Source organism: Martes martes, assembly GCF_963455335.1.
Source record: "Martes martes genome assembly, chromosome: 14".
NCBI lineage: Eukaryota > Metazoa > Chordata > Mammalia > Carnivora > Mustelidae > Martes > Martes martes.
The window spans coordinates 86909585-86934272 of record NC_137902.1 but is presented as its reverse complement, the minus strand read 5'-3'; the positions used below and the strand labels follow the sequence as shown (position 1 = coordinate 86934272).

At 45.2% G+C, this 24688-nt stretch overlaps 1 protein-coding gene across 1 annotated transcript in view; it reads left to right on the top strand.

Moving 5' to 3' along the window:
* Window positions 1-24688, top strand: part of LOC308355043 (contactin-associated protein-like 3) — a gene marked incomplete at both ends in the record, with an annotated part of 141256 nt that overhangs the window by 28813 nt on the left and 87755 nt on the right. Inside the window, one exon of the mRNA XM_080822947.1 lies at window positions 6305-6498. Coding sequence (XP_080679073.1) covers window positions 6305-6498 — 194 coding nt within the window. The remainder of the gene's footprint in view (window positions 1-6304; window positions 6499-24688) is intronic.

The following is a 24688-nucleotide window of genomic DNA, read 5'->3' as shown; positions in this document are numbered from 1 at the left end:
ATCCCAGGGCCCCCCGTTCTCTTTCCTGTCATCCTTGCAGCCCGACTGTTGTCCCGTGGCTGCATCCCTCTGAGGAAATCCGGGGAGTGGGCTTTGCTCCGACACATTCACATGCCGTCCTTTGAATGCCCCCCCCCGCCCCCACCGTGTTGCTCCTCACGTGACGTGATGCTCAGGCCTCCCCATTTTTGCATTCATTACGACACTCTGTTTCCTGCAGCAGGTAATCGGTCCACGACTCGTCGTCGGAGGCTCTCACGGCGTGCTTACGAACGGCTAGGAATTAAGCCATACAGCGTCCTTCAAGAGAACGAGAGTTTTAGCATCAATGGAATTTTCTTTCTTTTTCCCCAGAGGCATTTGGCTGACTGAGCAGTCACAAACGGGTGGCTAATTTAGTTGTCATGGTTTTGTTTTCTGAGCAGCTTCCCCTGCATTTCCTGACACGATCCTCCACCATGTTGGAGTTTTTAAAAAGGAGACATTGCCTTGAGAGCGTGCAGCTGAGCTCCTGTGGGGAGCAGTGGGCTGGCCTGGCCTCCTGCCCTTCTGGGCCCTGAACTCCCCAGGGGTCTGCCCACAGCAGAGGGAGGTGCCCCTGTTCCGATGGCCTCGGGGCTGATCTGATATCCCGTCTGTTCTGCGTGAGTCGGGGGGCCGCTGAGAGGATGCCCTCCTAGGATTAGGACACGTCCCAGAGCCGCACTCCTTGTAAACACAGAGATTTCACAGGACCTGAATGAGCTCAGTCACACGTTTTATTCGGTCATAAACGAAGGATTTACGACCTGTTCGGGTCGTGACAGGCTTGCTGGGCAATTCTTGCTCTGTTTCCACAGTGGGAAATCGGCAGGACCGTCTCATGTTTTGCCGGGGCAGAACTTCCAACGAGTCGGAGCTGAGAGCCTCCGGTCAGATCTCAGGGGGTCTCCACGACACGTTCGGGAGTCTGTGTGAGGACAGCAAAACAAAACACACGGGACTGACCCATTTTTGTCTGTTTCATGCAGACAGAGCTGCAGTCAGAACGCTTGGTGTTTAAGGGCGTGGAAATCCGTCCCTGGGGAGGTCACACGTGAGTGCCTGTGGGGCGCTTTCTCTTCCTCAAGATCACTGGCACTTAAAGAAAACTCAGGGTGACAGGTGTGCACCGAGCACGTATTTTCATTTGCCTTCCGAAGGGTCTGTTTACCAAGCCATTTCGGGCGTCTTTGCATTGCGTGTAGGAACCCGGCTCACACTGAGGCAGCTGTGGTGACGGTTCCGCTCTGGGTGCCCTTCGTGGGAAATCTCCTGTTCTCCCGGCTGAGGCTCCTAACGCAGTGCAGGAAGCACACAGGCAGGGGAGTTGAGGGCCCCGAGGCAGGGTTTCTGGGCCTACTCCGTCCTGATCTCCGGAAGGCTACCTGGACACAGCTGGTGCTGCCTCTTGAGGAACCAGAGTTGCAGCAAATGCCTTAATCCCCTCAGTAACAGCAGCGTCTGACCCAGGCTTCAGTGCATCCAGCCCTAGGACCCCTGAGTGGGGAGGTCAGGGGGACCTCGACACCATCGCCAGAGCCTGTCTGCCTGCTGGCCCCTCTTTCCTGGGGATGCCCATGACCTTCCTGGGGACGCCCGTCACCTTCCTGGGGACGCCTGTCACCTTCCTGGGGACACCTGTCACCTTCCTGGGGCAGGCAGCGATGGGCTCCTGCTTCTCTCCTGCCCTTCCCGCTCCTGCTGGGCCCTGCCTGGAACTCTGAACGAGGAAAGAACACCATTGCTGGATGGGATCCCCTCCCAGACAACGGAGTATTGACTGCGAGGGGACACTCCCCTTGGCAACAATTGTAGCAGAGCCACTTATGTGCTCGGCATAGACACTCCGAAGATGGGTAGGTCTGTTCACGTCCAACTAACCCGCTTGACTTCTGCTCTGTGGGTGCCATTTCTCCCTCCAAATTCAAGTTAGTTAACACGTAGTACAGTGTTAGTCATTCGTCATTGCGAATGACACCGAGGGCTCGTCACATCGCGTGACCCCCTTTGCGCCCATCGCCCCGCTACCCCACCCCCGCCCACTTCCCCTCCAGCCACCCCGGTTTCCTGGAGCGAAGAGTCTCCTACAGTCTCTTACGGCCGCTCTCGTGCTTGCTGAGGCTTGAAGAAAGCGTGAGGTTTGGTTCTTCACCCCGGGGGTCATGTTCTTCTCTGCGTGAAGCCAACGGTTCACACGAGCACGGGTTCCGTGAGCACCAGGGGCTGTGGTCACGGTCATTGCCATTAGCAGACAGAGCAATTCAGGCCCCGCTGAGAGTTTCCTAGCCAACCTTTCCTCTCCCCGAGGAAGTGTCCCTGCTGCTGTCAGAGCCACCAAAGTGGGGGGAAGCAGTCACACAGGATTAACTAGAGACAGAAACCTTCCGACAGATCGATTTAAATACAGTCTGGCTGGCGGTCAGCAGACAATCTCGAATAACCCAGGAACTGCAGGGAGATGTCTGTACAAGGGGTGGAGGGTAGAAGGGGGCCAAGCTTTCATCCAACAGCCTCACAGGAACCTCAAGTGCTGTGTCTTCCTCATTGGCAGAGCAGGGACCATCGTGCTGGTCCTGTTTGCTGGGTGTGGGGCTTGTGGGGTCCCACGTGGGGCCCCAGGCGAGGTCCTTGGCCCATCACCCATGCGTGACAAGTTTGTCTTTCTTCGCCGTCTTACCTTTGTCTGAGAAGAAGTGCAGGCAACAGACCTTCAGTGATAAGGTCACCGGAAAGCTCAGCACTGCGGCTGTGGCCCCCTCATGACCTGGAAGCCATGGTGGGGACGGCCCGGTGTAACGGTGACTGTCATCCAGCCCCCAGCAGCCCGTGGGAGGGATGACACTGGGTGCTGCACACATCCTCCTGCCATGCGTCCCTCACTGCCCACTAGCTAGCACACTGTCCCCAGGAGGGAGAAGGATGTTCTGTGTGGGGTGACCTTCCAGGCCCTGCAGTTTGCTCTGCGCAAGTGGGGCCCCCAGATAGGTTTTCCTTGGTACACATTGTGACACTGTATTCAGGAAGGGGCAGAGGGGGGAGAGAGGCAGGTGGCGGGGGCAAGGGATGCACACTCCCCCTGCACATCAGCCCCCAGCAGCGATCTGGGGGCACGGGGACCTTGTTAGCCTGCTGGAGCGAACCGCCCCTGGCATAGCGGATTCTGCCATTCCATGCCTGTTGCCGCCCCAAGTTCATCTGTTGGCTTGTTGTGTATGCCAGAAGCATGTCCTCACCGCAGGTCAGGAGGAGATGTTCAGGGTCGGTTACTTGTGGGTGGGGGAGGCTGGTTGGCAGGTGGGCAGCGGCACCTTGGGAGAGGCTGGTCCCGGGGCAACATGCTGGTGGCATCATGATCTGCTTACTGATTTGCTTCCCCGCACGGGTGACGCCATGCTGGTGATACTTCCTGGCCTCGAGAGAGGTTAAAATTCACGGGGAAAGATGATGACATGCCAGCAAGAGTATCATCAGCACCTTCTACAGGACTCTGCTGCGAACTAGGATGAGCCTGGATACAGGACGTCAGTAGTCCCTCAGAGATCGAAAGTGATCTGTAGGAAATTTCAAATGTGGAATCTCCACATTAAAACGATCTGCTGAATGCCAACACCTAATTTTTAAGGTTATTTTTGTGACAATTATAAAAATCACGCCCGGCTGCCAAGGAATGTCCCTCGGACCGTGAGTGGCTCTCAGCTAGAATACAGAAGGGCTTCCGGTCATCCGCCGCGAGTGGGGCCCTCGGACAAAGCGGCAGAACCAATCTTGTCACGAGAGGCAAGAAAGGTGGCAGAACTGGCGTGGGCTGAGGACACAGAGGAGACTCGGTGTGTAAACAGCCTCCTGGTGCAGAGGAATGGGGTCAGTGGGGACACTGGGGAATCCAAATAACGTTTGTCTTTGCATTAATACTGTACTGTGTAAATACCTTCATCCTGATAGAAGCCCCATGACGATGTAGGATGGTAACTTTGGGGGAAACTGGTACAAAGGAGACAAGAATCCCCTCTACCACGTTTGTAGCTCTTTGGGCAATTGGAAGTTATTTCAGAATAAAAAGTTAAAGATGCATTATAGGATAACCCAAAATGCAGCGCATTTTGGATTCTGGGTCAAAGAAAATCATTGTGCTTGCGGTACATTGAGAGGAAAATTTGGAATACCTGAAAAAGATTCAGTCTGGGAGATCTGGGTAGAAAGAAACGAGAAAGAATCTGGGTTCTCCTGAAGGTTGTGCTTGAGCACGTGCGGTGAAGGGGGGACGTGGTGAAGGGGGACGTGGTGAAGGGGGGACGTGGTGAAGGGGGGACTTGGTGAAGGGGGAGGTGGTGAAGGGGGACGTGGTGAAGGGGGACGTGGTGAAGGGGGACGTGGTGAAGGGGGAGGTGGTGAAGGGGGACGTGGTGAAGGGGGGACTTGGTGAAGGGGGGACGTGGTGAAGGGGGGACATGGTGAAGGGGGGATGTGGTGGAGGGCGGGACATGGTGGAGGAGGGAACCTGGTGAAGGGGGGACGTGGTGAAGGGGGGACGTGGTGGAGGGCGGAACGTGGTGGAGGAGGGGACCTGGTGAAGGGGGGATGTGGTGATGGGGGGGGCGTGGTGAAGGGGGGGAAGTGGTGAAGGGGGACGTGGTGAAGAGGGGACGTGGTGGAGGGGGGGACGTGGTGAAGGAGGGGCATGGTGGAGGGGGACGTGGTGAGGGGGGACGTGGTGAAGGGGAGATGTGAGGGGGTGAGGTGAGGGGGTGAGGTGAGGGGGGACGTGGTGAAGGGGAGACGTGAAGGGGGGATGTGGTGAAGGGGGACATGGAGAAGGGGGACGTGGTGAAGGCGGATGTGATGGAGGGGGGATGTGGTGAAAGGGGGACGTGGTGAGGGGGGACATGGTGAAGGGGGGATGTGGTGAGGGGGTGAGGTGAGGGGGGACGTGGTGAAGGGGGACGTGGTGGGGGGGACGTGGTTGGGGGGGCGTGGTGAAAGGGGCATGTGGTGAAGGGGGGACGTGGTGAAGGGGGATGTGGTGAAGGGGGGGACATGGTGAAGGGGGACTTGGTGAAGGGAGGATGTAGTGAAGAGATATCCGTTCCCGCCCCCTGGGGACGCCCCCATCCTGATACAAGTGCCCACTTCCGTTTCCCTCCCAGGTGTCCTGGGACCATGTCACAAACTTCCTGACATACACTCAGCCCTACAGGCCTTAGCAAACCCAGTGGGGGGGGGGGGTCCGTAAGAGCCCCTCATGGGAAGACGGTCAACGTGGTTTAATGCGTTAAGTCTCATTATGAGAACCTCAAGCGAGGGGTCAGAAGGTGGGGAAAATTGTTTTCCAAAACCCTCCTTTCATATTACAGATGACTTCCATGACTCGTATTTTCTGGACACAGATAATTGGCAAAATATCAGTTCCAGAAGGTGTTTCAAGCTTATTTTTCAGTTTTTTAATTGCTTATTCATTTAAAACCAGAAACTTCAATGTGACGTCTAACTCCAATTTCAAAACCCACGTTTCTGGACCTGGAAGAACAAAATATGTCCCAACACAGCCTCTGGGAGCCTCCTCGGAGTCTGCGTCTCATCTGTTTCTCACTGGACAAGACAGAGCCTCGTGATTTCTGCTCTGCACCTGTTGTCTCGAAAACCTAGAATGTCCTTGTTATTCACTCGCTCTGTGTTCTCCCTCAAGCCCCCCGCTGCCCCTCAGGCTCTCCCTCCCTGCGCAGGAAAACCTTCACGTCCACCCCTGCTACTCTGTGTTTCACATGGTTCTACGAAATGCCTGTTTCTCGCATGAACCTGTAAGCGTAGGAGTGTCGGGTTTGCCATCACCACCCTTCCCATCCTGTCATTCAGTACGGTACTTCCTCGTGCTGGGATTCCAGAATTAAGCTTTTCTAGTTCTACCACGGGCTGCTTGTATTCCTTCAGGTCCAGCCAAAGGTATGTCATACATACAGGCTGGCGGAGACACTAGTCTCAAGCAGGGAGGCGGTGACCTGGTGTTTGGTCGGCCACCTGTTGCTGGGAGTGCTGGACACCCGAGAGTCAGGGTTATGACCAAGAAACCAGAGCAATTCATGAGGAATGTAGGATTCATCTGTTTACTTAACCCATGGTTCTGAGCACGTGTGTGTCTGTGTGTGTGATCATGGGGGGTTATATGTTCTAGAATTTGGAACTCTGATTTTCGTAACTTTTATTTATGATCTCTTTCTTCACAGGATAATGTAGGTCTTAAAGATTTCTTTCCCTTTACTATTTTCTCCTGCTTCTGTTTCCTCTCAAGGGGCCGGTGGCTGGTCTCCACTTGTATCAGATAAATACCAGTGGCTGCAGGTCGACCTTGGAGAGAGAATGGAGGTCACAGCTGTGGCCATGCAGGGAGGGTACGGGAGCTCCGACTGGGTGAGCAGCTACGTCCTCATGTTCAGTGACGGCGGGAGGAACTGGAAGCAGTACCGGCGAGAAGAAAGTGTCTCGGTATGTTCCTTGCTGAGAGCCGTCTCTCGGTATGAATTGTGCCAGTCACTGCCTGTTGCTACGGATCTGTCAGAGCGAGCACAGAGACGGAGCCCCCGAAGTACCTGAGCATGTTTTCAAGTGAATATAAGATGCATGTGGCCCTGTATGATCTATGCGCTAAGTCAAACAGCCTGGTGCTGCAGTGAAACACTGAAAACGTCTCCCTGTTGTTCCTGGACGTAGTGTGTGATCGAAGGGGTGGGGTCGTGTGCAGCCTAGTGTAGTTTCCCTCCCAGAGCCCGGGAGTTGGTGTCCGTTGTTCAGCCAAGTAAATTCATTCTTCCGAGTCCTCCGGTTAAGTGAGATTTCTGAAGTCTCCAGACACTGCCACACACGTCATGGGCAGTCTCCGTTTGGATGACAGCATGTTGAGGGACATATGTCTGGCTCCAGCAGGAACCTGGGCACTTGTGTGTCCCCTTGTCGTTAATGGGGGTAGATCTCAGGGATTCTTTGGAGTCACAATGACTTAAACTCTCTTACACCAGGGACGTGCTTTCTGCTTCTGATTCCATACCCGCACTTCTTTGAGAAGAATTAAATTTCATTTTCCTGACCTTCTGAATATTAAAACATATGGAATTTATCAGATATGCAGAGTTTTGAGTCTTCGGATCATAGGGTGCCCTGAGGGAGGAGCTCTGAAGATAGAAGGGGGTACATGTCTGCTGTGTTGCTGTTGGCTGTTGGGGCAACAGGGGCAGGGCTGTGGCCTCAAGAAGATTTCTCAGGTGGAGAAGGAATTACTTTCTTCTTATTATTAAAAATACACTTGGGGCGCTGGGGTGGCTCAGTTGGTTGAGCTTCTGACTGTTGATTTTGGCTCAGGTTGTGATCTCAGGGTCCTGGGATCGAGCTCTCTGTTGGCTCCGTGCTCTGCGGGGCGTCTGCTTGAGATTCTCTCTCTCCCTCTCCTACTGCTCTCCCCTCTTCCTTGTTCCCACACACTCTGTCTCATGAATAAATAACTCTTTAAAAAAATACACTTTAGATGGTTGTCACGGGCTAGGGGAAGGGAGGAATGGAGAATTACTGTTTAATGGGGACAGTGTCAGTTTAGAAGATGAGAAAGTTCTGGGGATGCATGACGGTGACGGTTGCCCAGCCGTGTGATTGTTAGTGTTACACAATGGCATGATTACAAGTGGCCGAAATGGTGAATTTTATATTAGGACAATTTACTCACAATAAAAAATATACAGTTTAGGTTCCATTTAATTTAGGTAAGGATATTTAGTTAAGTCTTAAAAATTCTATTGTCATGGTAAGAGGGGAAGTGTCAGCGAAAAAGCCGTTACTTATTAGGTGGTAGCTTGTTGCATATCTGTAACTCTAACAAGCAACAAAATTATAATACTAGTTGGGTAACAAATTGGCCTCATTTGAACTCCCTTAGAACTCTTTTACTTAGTATAACTTCATAGGTTATGGCCTATTTAATTTTTTATCTCTGGACGTCTTTCTAGTTCATCAATAGATGTTGATTTAAATTGAATCAGGAAGAACTAGCCAGTTGTCTAACGCTGGATAAAAGAACAAAAAAGGCAAGAATTTGTGTATAGGGGACCAGCTGACTTTAATACCCCAAACAAGCAGTTGCCAAGTGTGTAATCGGAAGTACATCTGGACATTGAGCTAATTCTAGGAATGCCAGGTCCAAACCAGGGTTAAGACCAACATTAATTAAGAATGAATAACAGTTAAAAGTTAAGGAAGCATTTACCTATATAGAGAGCTTTTGCTCCAAATTAAATCTTGTTTTTCGAAATCAGGTAATGGATGGCTAATGCATGCTTATTCTTGGTTGTATTAACCAAGGTTCATATTTTTACCCCCATCCCACCCCAATACATGGATGCGACATTGTGACCATTCCTGTTTTTTAGTTATGTGGTTTTGGGGGGACCCAAGCCCAAGCCTCACCATGTGGCACCTTGTTTCAAGGAGCCCAGGGGAGTAAGGGCCAAGGATAGTGGTGTTACGGACCCTAGACCACACAGGTGAGGACAGATGCTTGGACTCCTCGGTCCCACTGGCCGTCGCATGGTCAAGACTGCTGTGGTGGCCTTCCTCCCACACCCGGGGAGCTCGCTCACAGAGACCCACTTTGGTGAATGTTTGCTGGATGAGTGCAGGGTTGGAATCTACCTTCCCTTGAGTTAGGACGATTCTCCTGAGCTCCTTGCTCTGCCCCCTTTGAGGCCCTCGTCTCGGCTCAGGGCTTCTTGAAGCTCTCCAGGGCAGGAATCCCTTCTGCACTTTGGTCTCCTCTAGGAAAGGCGCTCCTCCTGGCACGTCCTTCAGCCATCCCCACGGCGCAAGTGGTGCTGTCTCCGCCCCAGACTGCAAACATAGCCGGCTCTGGCCACAGTAAGTCCCATGAGCTGATAATTAAGATTCTACCCACAGTCTCTTGAAGACAATTGGGGTGGATTTGGCTGCTCTCTGGCCCCTCTCACACAGAGGGCCCGCTCTTAACCCAAAAGCACGTACCTTCCTGGACGCCCGTCCCGTTCTTCAGGTGCTGGTTTTTAATGTGTGCTTCACTGCCACTAATTTGAGAGTTGATGACCCGACCGAACCAAGCCCCACCTCACGTAGGCAGTTGCAGAAAGGGTGTGCAGGGTCTGCAAGGTCAGACTGGGGTCTGGGCCAATGCCAGACTCACCAGGTCCAAGTGCAGTTCTGAGACCAGTCGGTTTGTAGCAGAATGAGAGCAGCACTTGACAATTCCATTATCGGTCACTTCCGTGTACTCAGCCTTGTGAGGACAAGGGTATCTCCTGCTTAACTGTCCTGCTGCTCACCTACAGTGTATCAATCACCATGGCAGCCCCCTCTACCCTTCTGTGTGGATGGTGCTTAACTGTTGTGGATGGCGATTGGATTTTATACGTTTCTTCCCTTCTTGGGCTTTGAGGGCCATTAGGTCAGGGACTGATCTCCAGGGAGGCCCAGGCCTATTATGGTTTCTCGATAAAGGGCTGTTGGGTTGCATTAAGGGAAAGTTGCTGTTCTCAAATAGGCCTCAACCAGATGTGTAGTTAATGATATGGAAACCTTAGCCACCCATGGGATGTGGCTTATGCAGTGGGAGGCTTTTGGTGCCAAATATGAGAGTGAGAAGTTTAACACTTCTTCCCCACAAAATTGTACAAGGATGATACCTATTGAGCCTAAGGTGGTCTCCCATGTGCCCTTAACTGCAGGTCTCAGTAACAGCAGATAAATGCTGGATTCCGTCCTGGAAAACTGTCCTTCTCCCTCCCTTCTTCCCTCCCTCCCTCCCTTCCTACCTTCCTTCCTTCTCTGTCAATGACGATCTTCCCCAACCTGAAAACCTTCACTCTGTACTGAAATTGCTTGGACACTCCCTGCATTCTCGCTCACTACTCTCTCACATCTCACACACTACTCTCTCATGTCTCACACACCACTCTCTCATGTCTCGCTCACTACTCTCTTTCACTCCACTCATTCATCTCATGACTATTTCACATCGGCTCTGGAGTCAGGGTCTCTGGCTTGTTTGTCTGTCTATCCTTTGTAACTACTTCATTAAAAGGATTTTTTTCAATTCCTTGAAAGAGCACAAAAATAAAAATTAAAAAAATCCTTTTTTGTTAAGCAGGAAAAGTGAACAATGGAAAAATTAAGTTCTTACAGAAAAGTTTCTGCAGTAGCCCAGTCATTGAAAGGAAACTTTGTTGAGCTGAGTCTCAGGGAGGTGGAAGGCAGGGAAGCTCAGGGAATCTCCAGCAGAGTCTCCTGGGGATTCTTCCCAACGCCTTGCTACTCGGGCAGTGGAGCTTCAGAGGATGATGTACCAACATTTGGTCTCAGATGGAGGGACCATCAACTCTACACTTTTCTACAACTTGCAGATACCGTAAATATACAGAATGCGCAAGTGTAGTGTATACTTAAGCATTCTGTATACGTACAGTATCTCCGCAAGTTGTAGAAATTGTAGCGACCTGCAGTTAGAACAGTTTTCCACCTTTGATGCAGAGTACATTTTGTAAATTTGTATAGACAAAGGCAACAAGGAAATAAATAATAGTATTTTGCAAAAGAGGATGACAGGTTTTTAGTATTTAAAAAAATGTTAGTGTCGCTGGTCCTAAAACTCTGAGATGGTGAGAATTTCTGATTAGCAATCCTCAAATTTCCAGCCAGTACTGTCGAGGCATCAGTTGAGAAGCTGGAGGTCCTCTAAATACATTCAGATTTCTCACACTGAGAGGACTGCTGGTGTGTTCCAGGGGTCTGCTAGCCTGTTCTGTAAAGGGACAGATAATAAATGTTTTTAGTGTTGTAGACCATACAGTCTCTGTTGTAGCTCCTCCCTTGTGTGAAAGCAGCCACAGGCATTGTGTAAGTGAATGAGCGTGGCTGTGTTCTAGTAAAACGTTATTTACAAAAACATGCACTGGTTGCATTTGTCTCTGGGCTACAGGTTTCTTGATCCCTGGTTTAGTCCATTTTGTATCTGTCTAGGGTGTGAGGTAGGGATCTGTGCTCATGGATTTTTCCAGATGGCTGCCTAGTTGCTACAGTATCATTTACTGAGCAGTGTTATGCAGGGAACAGGATTAACATGGCAATCTGAAGGAGACCAGTGTTTTTCATGTTTCTGTCATGAGGTCTTATGGGTGACTTGTCTTCATAATGGGTCGTCTTACTTAGGTAAGAAGTAGTCTTTCCCCTTATTGTTTGTTCATCTCCAGATTAAGTTTCAAACTTCTACTTCTGTCTTATTTCAGAACTTGTGTCAGAGATAATCAATCTGGGATTTCCTTTACTTTTGAGAATTTGAAGGGCTTTTTATTTTTATTTTTTTTCTCCAATTTTTTATTTATTTTCAGCGTAACAGTATTCATAGTTTTTTCACCACACCCAGTGCTCCATGCAATCTGTGCCCTCCCTAATACCCACCACCTGGTTCCCCCACCCTCCCACCCCGCCCCTTCAAAACCCTCAGGTTGTTTTTCAGAGTCCATAGTCTCTCATGGTTCACCTCCCCTTCCAATTTCCCTCAACTCCCACGTGACCTTAAAAGATGGGCGTGATGGGGCGCCTGGGTGGCTCAGTGGGTTAAAGTCTCTGCCTTCGGCTCGGGTCATGATCCCAGGGTCCTGGGATTGAGCCCTGCATCGGGCTCTCTGCTCAGCAGGGAGCCTGCTTCCCTTCCTCTCTCTCTGCCTGCCTCTCTGCCCACTTGTGATCTCCGTCTGTCAAATAAATAAATAAAATCTTAAAAAAAAAAGATGAACGTGTTAAGCCCTCCTTTCTAAGCCTCTAAACTTACATTCTCAAGTTATGACGTACATGCAGATAGAGAGGGAAATGATAAAAGAGACACAAAAATTAGAAACAAAGATAAATTATCATTGTATGTTCTTAGAGAATCATAGAAAATCTCCTGGGAAATAAAAATTAATAATAATAAAATAACTCAGCGATCTATCTCCTCATGAAAGTAATTTCCAAAATTAATTTCTCTTTGTGCCTATAAGTAATTAGTTAAATGATAAAGGAACCATGGACTTCATTTATAATAGAATGACAAACAATAAAATTGGCAAGAAATGCTCCAAAAAATACTTAAAACACCATTAAAGGGCATCAAAGAATAGTGAGATTAATCCTTGTCCTTGGGTATCAAGACTTGATAGTGTAATGATGTATGATGTATGCTCATCCTTAACTAACCCGAAATAAAATAAAATAAAGGCTGTCTTTCTTCCTCCCTCCCTTCCTTCCTTCCTTCCTTCCTTCCTTCCTTCCTCTCTTTCTATTTTATTTATTTGACAGAAAGAGAGAGAGAGACAGTGATAGAGGAAACACAACAAGCAGGGGGATTGGGAGAGGGAGAGCAGGCTTCCCATCGAGCAAGGAGCCTGATGCAGGTCTCAATCCCAGGACCCAGGATCCCAGGACCTGCCTTACCCAGGTAAGGCAGACGCTTAACCACTGAGCCACCCAGGTGCCCGTAAAATGAGGTCTTCCTAACTTTCATTTTAAAACGTTTGCATGCAGAAGTAGGCACAGCAATTGGTAAAAAGAATAGTATTAAAGGGAATTATTCCTATTAAGTTAATAAAATGCCTTACAAAGCTTAAATGTAGCTATTTGAAACTACTTAATATTAATATTGTTTATATTAGCATATTAATGCAAAGATTAGTGAAGAAACATAATAGGGTTCGTTAATAAATATATTTACAGAATTAGCAAAAAATAAATGTGGCATTTCAAATTAGTGACGGAAAATGGATTATTCAATAAATGATACTGGGACAACCTGGAAAAAAAAAATAAAGTTGGATCCCTATTTTATACCTTAAATAGATACAATTTAAAATAAATCAGCCACAGAGAAAGGGCTAGATGAAATTAGAAAATGTTTTGTATGGCTTATTGGAAAGAGCATGCTAAGGAAAATGGGAAACCCAGATGCTACGAAAAAAAAAAATTGATAAATCAGGTTAATTTAAAAATGATGTGGGGAAAAAATTGCTGTAAGAAGACACCAAACATAAATTGGGGGAAATTTAAATATATATGACAAAGAGCAAGTTTTCTTCACTTATAAAACATTCTTATAAATAAATGGGTGTGATTTAAAAAATCATTTAAAAATGGGTAAAAAGGGACGCCTGGGTGGCTCAGTCATGAAGCATCTGCCTTCAGCTCGAGTCATGATCTCAGGGTCCTGGGATCTAGTCCCGCGTCAGGCTCCTGCTCAATAAGGAGCCTGCCTCTCCCTCTGCCCTCCCTCCTGCTTGTGTGCATTCTCTTTCTCTCTCAAATAAATAAATAAAATCTTTAAAAAATAAAAAATAAATAAAAATGGGTAAAGATAGGGACGCCTGGGTGGCTCAGTTGGTTAAGCGTCCTCCTTCAACTCAGGTCATGACCCCAGGGTCCTGGGATCCAGTCACATACAGGTCTCCTTGCTCCGTGGGAAGCCTGCTTCTCCCTTTGCCTGCTCTGCCTGTTCTGCCTGTTGCTTTCCATGCTTTGGCTCTCTCTGACAAATAAATGAATAAATAATCTTGAAAAAAATTGGGTAAAGATAGAAATAGGCTGTAAACAAAACGAAACAGAGAGTTTTATAAATGCATGAAAAGTTGTTCACTCTCACAATCCCTTGGAGGGCAATTTCCATAAAATTAAGTAAAGGGGGTCCCAAACACCTGCCGCGTAGCTCTGAAGATGACAGTCCAGAAGGAGCAGCACCTTAAGTCCCCTCAGTACACTGTATACACTGAGTAGAAACTCCACTCCTGGGAACGAATCCCACAGGGATACGTGAGCTGCACAGACTACTCCTGTGAGGACAGTCCTCACGTCCTCACAGTCACAGTCCGGTTCTCTGCCGCTGGTGAGTGCAGAGATAAAGCATGCTACAGTGCAATATTGCATAGAATGCCTTCCTTTGAAAAGAGGGAGGTGAATCTCTTTATTGATAACGAGTTTTAGGAAATGCTATTTTAAAATGAGGAAAAGCGATGCACACACTGTGCCCCCATCCGAAGTCCCAGAGATGAACGGGCACATACGCATGCATGTGTGCACACGCAGTAATTCTGGAAAGACACACAACAAATTAGTAATAGCATTTCTCACTCTGCAGAAGGGGCTGGGGCTAAAAATACACAATAATTATTATTTTTAAACTACATGTATATATTGCTATTCAATTAAATACTGGGTGTTGAAAGGGTTTAAAAATACAAAAGTTAATTTTTATTGTGGTAAAAAGCATATAACATTAAATTTACTATTTTAACGGGTTTTAGGTATTTAGTTAAGTATAATTACTGAAGATAATTATATTGAGTTAATATGTATATTCGTGTAGTTGAGCAACACATCTCTAGAAGGTTCTCATCTTGTAAAATGGAAGGAGGTCTGAACACACTGAACACCAAGTTCCCCTTCCTCCTCTCCCCAGCCCTCAGAAACCACATTTTAGTAACTGTGTCTGGGACTTTGACTGCTTCAGGTGCTTTGTGTAAGTGGAATCCTATAGCATGAGTCTAGCTGTGTCTGGCTTGCTTCACTCCGCATAAGGTCTTTGAGGTTCATCCACACTGTAATGCGGGACAGGACCTCTTTCCTTATAATGGTTGCATAATATTCCATTGTCTTGATACACCATCTTTTCTTTATCTTTTGTGACGATCTGAATGTTTGTGTCCCACCTGAAGTCACTGCTCTAACCCAAACCCCCAACGGTGATGATGGCATTAGCAGGTGGGACTTTTGGGAGGTGCTTAGGTCACGGGAGTGGAATCCTCTAGAAGCGGATGATGCCTTATCAAAGAGGTTCAGACACATGCCTACCCCCTTCTGCCCTGTGAGGACGCAGTGAACGTGTGTGGCCCAGAAAAGGTCCTCACTGGTCATGTTGGCACACCATTCCCATACTTCCAGCCTCCAGAACTGTGAGCGGTAATTTTCTGTCATTTAGAAGGCACCCAGTCTACGGTGTTTTGTTCTGCCAGCCTGAATGGATTGAGATATCCCTTCTTCCATCAATGGCCCCTTGAGTAGCTTCTACCTCTTGGCTAATGTGAATAATACTGCATTGAACATGGGTGTGCACCTGTCTCTTGGGGATCCTAGTTTGAAGTTTATTGGACATATCCCCAGAAGTGTAATTGCTGGATGTGGTGATTCTATTTTAAGTTTTTGAGGAAGCTCCAAACTCTTTACCTCGAGAGCTGCACCATTTTGCATTCCCACCAACAGCGCACAAGCGTTCTAATTCCTCATCTACACAGTGTGTTTCTGTGGTTCTCTCACCCTTGAGCTTTGTAAGGACAGGTAATCCCCGGTGGACCCTGAGCGGCCCCACACGTCCTTGCTAGGTATGCCAGGTGTGCAAGTCCCTGGCTGTGGTTAACGGAGGCCATTCTCAGGGTGTATCAGAATAACAACCCTGAGAGCTGAGGGGCTGCCTCCCCCAGACCCAGTCCGGGTTTGCTTCTGCTCACTCTATGTGGATCCCCCCAAGCTCTGTGCTCTTGTCCTCTAAAGCAGTAGGACCCTTTGCATCTCTGTGGTTCTCAAGAAGGCATGATGACCTGACCCCATATTCACGAAGCCACGTCTTCTCTGTTGGGTGAATGGCTTCCAAAACGGTGTCATTCCTGGCTATGTTCCTCGATGATTGTGACTTCCATGATGCCAGTCTCTCCCTGGTGGCATTTGGAAACTTCCAGTTACTTACTTCTCCTTTCATGGTGCTCTGTGTTGGCCTTTCTCCCCAGATTACACCCTTGACATAAATTGTGTCGATTCTAAGATCTACAGGCTAATGGCTACAAGGCATATCATGTCATTCATGCTGTTTTGATTACACATAAAAAAAATGAAAGTATGCTTGCCATTTATTTGAGATTTTCAGCTGAAATGAGGATTTTGGCTTGAGTGTCCTTCATGTAAATAGAATCTTAAGTCATTTCCACTATGACTATATTCCTAATATAGGCTTTTTGATACTGTAGTATAGTATAAATACTATACTATATAAATACTCTACTATAAATACTATTCCAACTTAAGGGATACCTTTTTAGGTGGGATTCATCTTGCATGTAAAAGGGCAAGCTGCCTCTGGAATTATGGTACAGAGGCCTTTGTGTATGGAGATGAGCATGTCTGTCTGTCCTGTTCCTGTGCACCAGCTGAGTTCTACACCTGAGACACCAGATCTCCTGCCATTCATAGTCACTGTGACGCTGTGCTGTGCTCAGAACTTTTTACTTTCTTAATGGCATAATCTTTTCCCTCCTGCCCTTGAGGAGAAATCAGTTAAAACTATCAAAAGAGTCCAGTTTTGAAAAAGAGTCCAAGGTCAGCCACCTTTTCCAGGAGGAGCGGTGAGCAAGAAAGGAGGGCAGGCAGTGGATGTCCCAGAACTTTGCCTCACGTCATGTCTCTGACCAAGAGAGAAGTTTAAAATCCTCCCCATTTGATGTGCATTAGGCAAAGGCACTTTATTTGGATTTGATCCCGTCTTCTATTGTGTATTTTTTTAATGGTCTTAATCATTCAAACCCTAGTGGCTTATCTTCCTTTCAGAGCTTTGATCACTGTAATGACTCAATAGCCTTCTTTCTTAAAAGAGAGAAGAGATCATTTTCAGGACCACGGAAAGAGACCCCTGGGGAGCTCAGTGCCTTCTGCAGCAAGAGCTTTATTATCAGAAGTTCCCACTGAGGGAAGATTCAGACCCAGCATCAGCTCCTATTTCCTGGGAGGAAACTTGAGGGTTAGCAGAAAAGTGTCTCAAAACGGAAGGTAAAGTTACTGTGGTAGTTCTTTTTTCTGTATGCCCCCAAAAAATAACAAGTGAAATGCTCAATGCATTCCTCACCTTGTCAAAGATTTTCTACCCTTAAATTAAATAAATCTGTTAATCGATTATTAAGGTGGCACACAGTGATCTCCAGCTCTCTTGGAAAACCTGCCTCTCAGACCCTCCTGGCCACCTTGAGGTGGGAAGGAATTAAGTCTATCCCTGTAAGATTTTCCTAGGTACTGTTACTAAGTACCTCGGGCTCAACACAACAGAAATTTATTCTTTCATGACTCTGGAGGCTAGAAGTACAAACTCAATCTGTCGTCAGGGCCCTGCTCCCCCCAAGGGTCTAGAAGAGAATCTTCCATGTCCTTCTAATACTTTGATGTTGTTGGTGATTCTTGGGGCCCCTGGCTTGTAGATGAATCACTGCGATGTCTGCGTCTGTCATCACATGGCACCTTCCGTGTGTCTTCTTGTCTCCCCTCTGCTCTTGTCTCTCTTGTTATAAACAAGAAGTTCCTGCCTCCATCACCACGTGGAGAGCCTCAGACACCTGCCACTTGACTACCAGTTTCCCCGCAGCTCCCCAGGCAGGGGGCTGGACAGCACCCCAGAGCCAAGGCTCTCCCTTCAACAATTCCATGTCATTTTCAACTCTCCTTTTAAGTTTCTCCTTCACACTCGGTGGCTGAATGTGCTTCAGTTTTTCTTTCTGCTTCTTACTCCTGATTTTAGCATTGTGACTCCCAAGTTATACTTTTTTTTTTTTAGACATTTTATGTTGTTTGCCAAAGGCGGATTTTGTTACCTTGGTCCTGCTTAGCCTATGGGGCAGCCTCTGGAGATGATCCCGCTCCTGCTTTGCAGTCCCCAAGAAGACCGGTGGGGACAGGCTCATAGACAGCTTTCTGGGAGAGGCTGCCACCTGTTCTTGGGGCAGGGGGCAGTTTTAGTGAGACCTGGCTGCTCAGCTGTATGCCCTGCCCCCATGCAAACCATAAGGGGGTGGGAGGGGAAGCCTCTGATTTTATCCCTATGGAGTCATGGATTGTAACTTCCTGGGTTTCCCTGCTCTGTTTGGATTAATGAGTCAGAGTTCATTACTCTGAAGATAAAAGGTGTTGGTGGTGGCTACATCTAGGTTAAGAGACTGGGCTTTCTGAGCACCTGGGGGGCTCAGGTGGTGAAGCTTCTGCCTTGAGCTCAGGTCATGATCCTGGGGTCCTGAGATCGAGCCCCGCCTTTGGCTCCCTGCTCAGCGGGACGGCTGCTTCTCACTCTCTCCTGTCCTGGCTCGTGTGCTCTCTCTCAGTGTATGCACATGCATTCTCTTTCTCTCTCAAATCCATTAATAAAATCTAAAAAACAAAACAAAAAGAAACACCAGAGTGGGCATTTTGGGGCCCTCACCGTGTGAAGTTGGTGGGGGGTATATTCCCACTATGTGAGGACAGGTGAGAAATTGTGCCAAGCGTTCTGCCGCTCTGTGACTCCAAACGAGGCATGATGGCAAGTGGGTCCCATGTCACTGCCGTGATGTTCGGGGTGGGCATGGTGGCTGATGCACAGGGTGACCAGGAGATCTGCACTGGGGGGGGGCGGGATTGGGTGGGGTTCCCCATCACCCCAGGGAGTGTATGTGCAGGTATTGGGTTTCTCACTGGATCACAAATCAGGCTGGGTTTCATTCACATTAATGAAAGCGCACTTTTTGTTTAAATATTTCTTATTGTGGTAAAACAGACATAACACAGAAGTTAACTTTGTAACTATTTTTAAGTAGACGGGTCAATGGCATTAGCACTTTCACATTGTCGTATCTCCAGAATCCTTACCATCTTCCCGAACTGAAACTCACTGCCCTCTAGACACTAATTCCCCATCCCTCCCTTTCTCCAGACCCCAGCAGCCACCATTCCACTTTCTGTCTTCATGAATTTGACTCATCCGGGTACTTCATCTAAGTGGCATCGTAGCATTTTTGTCATTTCGTGACAGGCGGATCTCATGTAGCATAATGTCCTCCAGGTCCATCCGTGCTGGGGCGTGTGTCGAAATCTGAAGAATGGTCTATGGCATGTATATGCCAGTTCTGCTCATCTCTTGAGGGATCCGTAGACTTTTCTACCTTTTGGCTGTAGTGAATAAAGTTGCTGTGAAATTGGGTGAACAAATATCTCTTTGAGACCTTGCTTTCCGTTCTTTTGGGTATATATGAACAAGTGCAATTCCTGGACTCTATGGCAATTCTATTTTTAAGTTTTTGAGGAGCTGTCTGCTTTGCTGCTTTACATTCCCACCAGTGTACTACGGCTCCAACTCATGCTCATCAACACATCTTATTTCCCATTAAAAAAAATAGCCAAACGGTGTGAAGTGGTGTCTCACTGTAGTTTTGATTTGCATTTCCCTGATGACTTCTGATGTTGGCATCTTTTCATGTGCTCATTGGGCATTTGTATATTTTCTCTGGATAAATGTCTATTGAAGTACTTCGTGCATTTTAAAATTAAAGTGTTTGATTTTTTTTTGTTGTTGTTGTTGGGATGTACACAGTTCTTTATGTATTCCAGATATGAACCCCTAATCAGATAGAGAATTTGCAGATATTTTCTGTCATTCATGGGTTGCCATTTCACTCTGCTGATGGCATTCTTTGATGCACAAAAGTTTTAAATGTTGATGTATTTGAATTTATCTATTTTACTTTATGTTGTCTGTGCTTTTAGTGTCCTATCCAAGAAATCATCACCAAATTTAATGTGTTAAAGCTTTTGTCCTGTTTTTCTTCCCTAAGAATTTTTATAGCCCTAGGTCTTATGCTGAGGACTTTGATTCATTTTGAGTTAATTTTTGTATACGGTATAAGGTGAAGGTCCATTTTTATTCCTTTGCATACTATTATCCAATTTTCCTAGACTTGGTTGTTGGAAACCTGTCCTTTTCCTGTTGAGTAATCCTGGCACCCATGTTGAAAATTATTTGTGGATCACATTGCAAAGCATTAACATCTTAAATATATCAAGTTTTCCAAAACATGAACAAGGTATTGCCTTCCAGTTATAAGTGTATTCTTTCATTTCTTTCAGCAGCATTTCATAGTTTCCAGTGTACAACTCTACTACCTCTTGGTTAGGATTATTCCAATGTATTTTATTCTTTTTGATGCTGTTATACATGAAATTGTTTTCTTAGTTTCCTTTTTAAATTATTCATTGCTGGGGTATTGAATTGCAGCAGATTTCTGTATGTTGATTTTGGTCAACTATCATTGATTAGTTCTAAAAGTGTTGTTGTTTTCCTGGAATCGTTAGGGTTTTCTACATATAAGATCATGCCATCTGCAAACAGAGATAATTTTACTTGTTTCTTTCCAATTTGGATTCCCTTTCATGCCTAATGGTGCTGGCTTGTACTTCCAGTATTAGGTTTAGTAGAAGTGACAAAATCTGGCATCCCTGAATTGTTCCTGATCTTGGAGGAAAAGCTTGTAAACTTTCCCTGTGGGGTATGATGCTCACTGTGGGTTTTTCATATATGGCTCTTATTATGTTGACGTAGTTTCTTCTATTCCTAGTCTGTTGAGTGCTTTTATCATGAAAACGTGCTGAATGTGGTCAAGTGCTTTTTCAGCATCAGTTGAGATGATCATGTGACTTACCCTTCCTTTCCTAATGTGACCTGTGACACTGATTGTTTCTTGTATATTGACTCATTCTTGCATTCCAGGAATTAATCCCACTTGGTAAAGGTGCATAATCCTTTTCATATGGTACCAAATTCAGTTTGCGAGTATTTTGTTGACGATTCTTGCACTCGTCTTAATCAGGGATGTTGGTCGGTAGTTGTTTTTTCTTCTAGTATCTCGGGATTATGGAGTAATGCTGGCCTCATTGAATGAGTCAAGGAGTTCTCTCTCCTCTTCATATTTCTGGAAATGTTTAAGAGGATTAATGTTGGCTCTTCTTTAAATATTTGGTAGAAATCACCAGTGAGGCCATCAAGTCCAATGTTTTTCTTTGTAAGGAGACCTGATGACTGATTCAGTAGCCTTACTTGTTATGGATCTGTTCATATTTTCTATTTCTTTTTGGGTTAGTCTTGATGAAATTTCATATTTCTAGAAATTAATCCATTTCATCTCAGTTATTCAATTTGTTGCTATACAGTGTTCACAGTATTCTCTTGTAACCCTCCCCTATCTATAAAATCTGTCATAATGACCAACTTTCATTGTTGCCTTTAGCTGTTTGAGTATTCTCTCTTTTTTTAATTAGTCAGTGTCACTAACAGCTTGTCAATTTTTTTATTTTTGAAGACTCAACTCTTGATTTTGTGGATTTTCTCTGTTTCTATTTTCTATTTTGCTTATCTTGTTTTGTTTATCTTATTTTTATTCTCTATTTTGCTAATCTTTATTATTTTCTTCCTTCTGCTAGCTTTTGATTTCATTTCTTCTTCTTTTTTTTCTAGTTCCTTGTGGTGTAAAATTAGGTTGCTGACTTTGAGATATTTCTTCTTTTTCAATGTAAGCATTGATAGTTATAAATTTCCTTATTAGCACTTCTTATGCTACATCCCGTAAGTTTTGCTAGGTTGTGGTTTCATTCCCATTTGTCTCAATAAATTTTCACATTTCCTTTGTGATTTATTCCTTGACTCATTTGTTGTTTAAGGTAATGTTCAATTTCCACATATTTGTAGATTTTCCAGTTTTCCTTCTGAAACCTTTCTGGTTTCATTTCATTTTGATCAGAAAAGATATTTTTCATGATCCCCATCTTTCTAAATTTTTTACGACTTGTTTTATGGGCTAACATTCTGGCCTATACTGGAGAATGTTCCATGTCTTTTTGAGAAAGATGTGTATTCTACTCTTGTTGGTTGGAGTATTTTGTAAATGTCTGTTGTGACCAATTGACTTATAGTCTTGTTCAGGTCCCCTAATTTTTACTGATCTTCTGTCTGATTATCTGTTTGTTATTGAAAATGTGGTATTGAAGTCTCCTTCTTTTATTCTAAATCAATCTATTTCTCCCTTCAATTCTGTCAGTTTGATATGTAGCTGCTCTGATGTTGGTTGCACATTTATTTATAATTCTTATATCCTCTTGATGAATTGACCTCTTATCATTATATAATGTTCTTCTTCAGTGCTTGAAACACTTCTTGCCTTAGTCTGTTTTATCTGATATTAGTATACCCAACCCTGGTCTTTTGGTTAGTAATTGCATGGAATATCTTGTTCTATCCTTTTTATTTCCAAATCTATGTTTGTGTCCTTACATCTAAAATGAGTATGTTATAGACAGAATAAAGTTGGATCCTGGTTTTTTTTTTTTCTTTTTTTTTTTTTTTTTTTTTTTGTTATCATTCCGCCAACACAGGCCTTTTGATTGGGGAATTTATTTCACTTACATTTAAAGTGGTTACTGGTAGGATGGCCTACTATTTGCATTTTGTTATTTGTTGTCTTTATGTCTTAACTGTTTTGTTCCTCCTTTATTGTCTTCTTTTGAATTTAATTTTTTTACTCATTTTGATTTATACATTTTGATTTAATTTTCATTTCCTTTTCTGTAAATTCTATAAATATTTTCTTTGTGATTTCTATGGGGATTGCATATAATATCTTAAAGTTATAATAGCCTGTTTTTACCTGATATTTAACTTTATTGCATACAACACCCCTTCTTTTCACCCTTCTACCCACACCTTATTATTTATTTATTTATTTATTTATTCACCTACACTTTACCTTATTGATGTCACAAATTACATCTTTATATATTTTGTACTTAGTAACATAGATTTATAATTATTATATATACTTAAACATATATTCATGGCTATTTGTTGTAATTTTGTAGAAGAATAAAAAGTGGATTTATGTATATGTATGTCAGTAATTTCTCAATAAAAGTGGAAAGGAGTAACAATTTAAAATTACAATAGTACTTTGCTAGTTTTTGTATTTGTCCATGTATTTGTCTCTCCTGGAGAATCTGATATTTTCATATGGCTTTGAGTTGCCATCTAGCATCTTTAATTCCAACTTGATAGACTCTCTTTAGCATTTCTTGAATGGCAGATCTAGTGGTAATGGACATTTTCAGTTTCTGTTGTTGGTCTGGGAATGTCTTTCTTTCTCCCTCATTTTTGCAGGATATTTGCCTAATGTTGAATTCTCCCTGACTTGCCTTTTTGCCTGAGGAATCCACTAATAGTTTTACAGAGGCTGCCCTGTATGTGATGAGTCACTCTTCTCTTGGTGTGGGTCTGTTTGTTTTTATCCTACTTGGCATTTGTTAACCTTGTATTGCTATATCCATGACTTTCCTCAGATTTGTGAAATGCATGGCCATTATTTCTCGCAGTAACTTCTCTGCTTTTTTCTCTGTCCTTTTTCCCCTGCATGTCCCATAATGTCTATATTGGTCAGTTTGATGTTCTTCCATCATAAGTCTCTCAGACTCTGTTCACTGTTCTTCCTTTTTTTCTCATTTTACTCTTCAGTCTCAAAAGTTTCAAATGACCTGTCTTCAAGTTCGCTGAGTCTTTCGTTCTGTTTGCCTCTGCTATTGAACCCCTTAAATGATTCTTTTTTCAATTCAGTTTTGTATTTTTCATCTCCAAAATTTCCATTTGATTGTTTCTAATAATTCCAAATTCTTTGTAGATATTCTCATTTTGCTCATATATTTTCTCGATTTCCTATAGTTCTTTTGTCCATGTTTTCCTTTAGCCTTTAGAACGTACTTAAGGCAATTGTTTTAAATCCTTCCCCTAGTAAGTCCAAAGCCAATATTTCTTTAGGGATGGTTTCTGGAGATGTATTTTGTTCCTTTGAATGAGCCACATTTTATTTCTTCTTTGTACACCTTGTGATCTTTTGTTGAAAACTGGATATTTTTAAAAACAGCCCCCCAGCTTTGCATGCTGCCTTCATGCAGGGGAGACCCTCACTATTCACCTTGGCATGCATTTTTCTCATGCCTTTGTTGTCCCTCGATCTGTGCGCGTGCTCTCTTCCCAGGTCTCTCATTGATATGGCTGCTTTTAACGTCTTCTTCTCTGTTAGGCTCACACCTTTTCTCATTTTAGGGACGTTAGCAGTTCTATTGTATTCCTCAATCAGTAATCACTTGCCCCAGCTGTCTGTGTCTGTAAATACCTTTAGGACGGTTTCCACAAGTCGTACCTGCTGCTTCCAGTGATCCCCCCTTCTGTGGTGTGAGCCACGTTTGGTTGTCTGAACTCTTGTTGAGTGTCCCAAGACCAGTCCCTCAGGGATCCCGTAGACAGGTTAGAAATCAAAGGGTTGCAGAACAGTCCACTCTGCTCTCTCTGGTTTGCAGCGGGGACTAGCTTGTGGCGACCATTCTGCTCAAGCTGTTCTGCCCAGCACGGTCACGGAATTTCCTGCCCTGCCACACATGGCTCATTCTTGACCGGGCACTCACTTGGTTGCTGTGACTCTTTGGCCATTCCCATAGTTCTCATATGTTATTTTAGTCAGTCTCCAGTTGTGTATTTGGTGTTTCTGTGGAGGGAACAGGCCTGGAGTTTTTTTATGTGTCTTCTTGCTGACATCACTTTCCTGAATTTTTAAGTAAGTTTTTAAAATATCCAGTCTATTTCAAAATGTGCTGGTATGTACATGTTTGTGTTCCGTTATTTTCATCTGCCAGTTTCCATATTTTTAATATAAAAACATAGTGTTAGTGGGTTCCAGTCACTGGTGGAAGAAGAGGTCTTTACCCTGCCAGCCTGATATGTGTGATGCCTAAGAGGACCTTTAAACTGCACAGGGATATGGTCACTTTT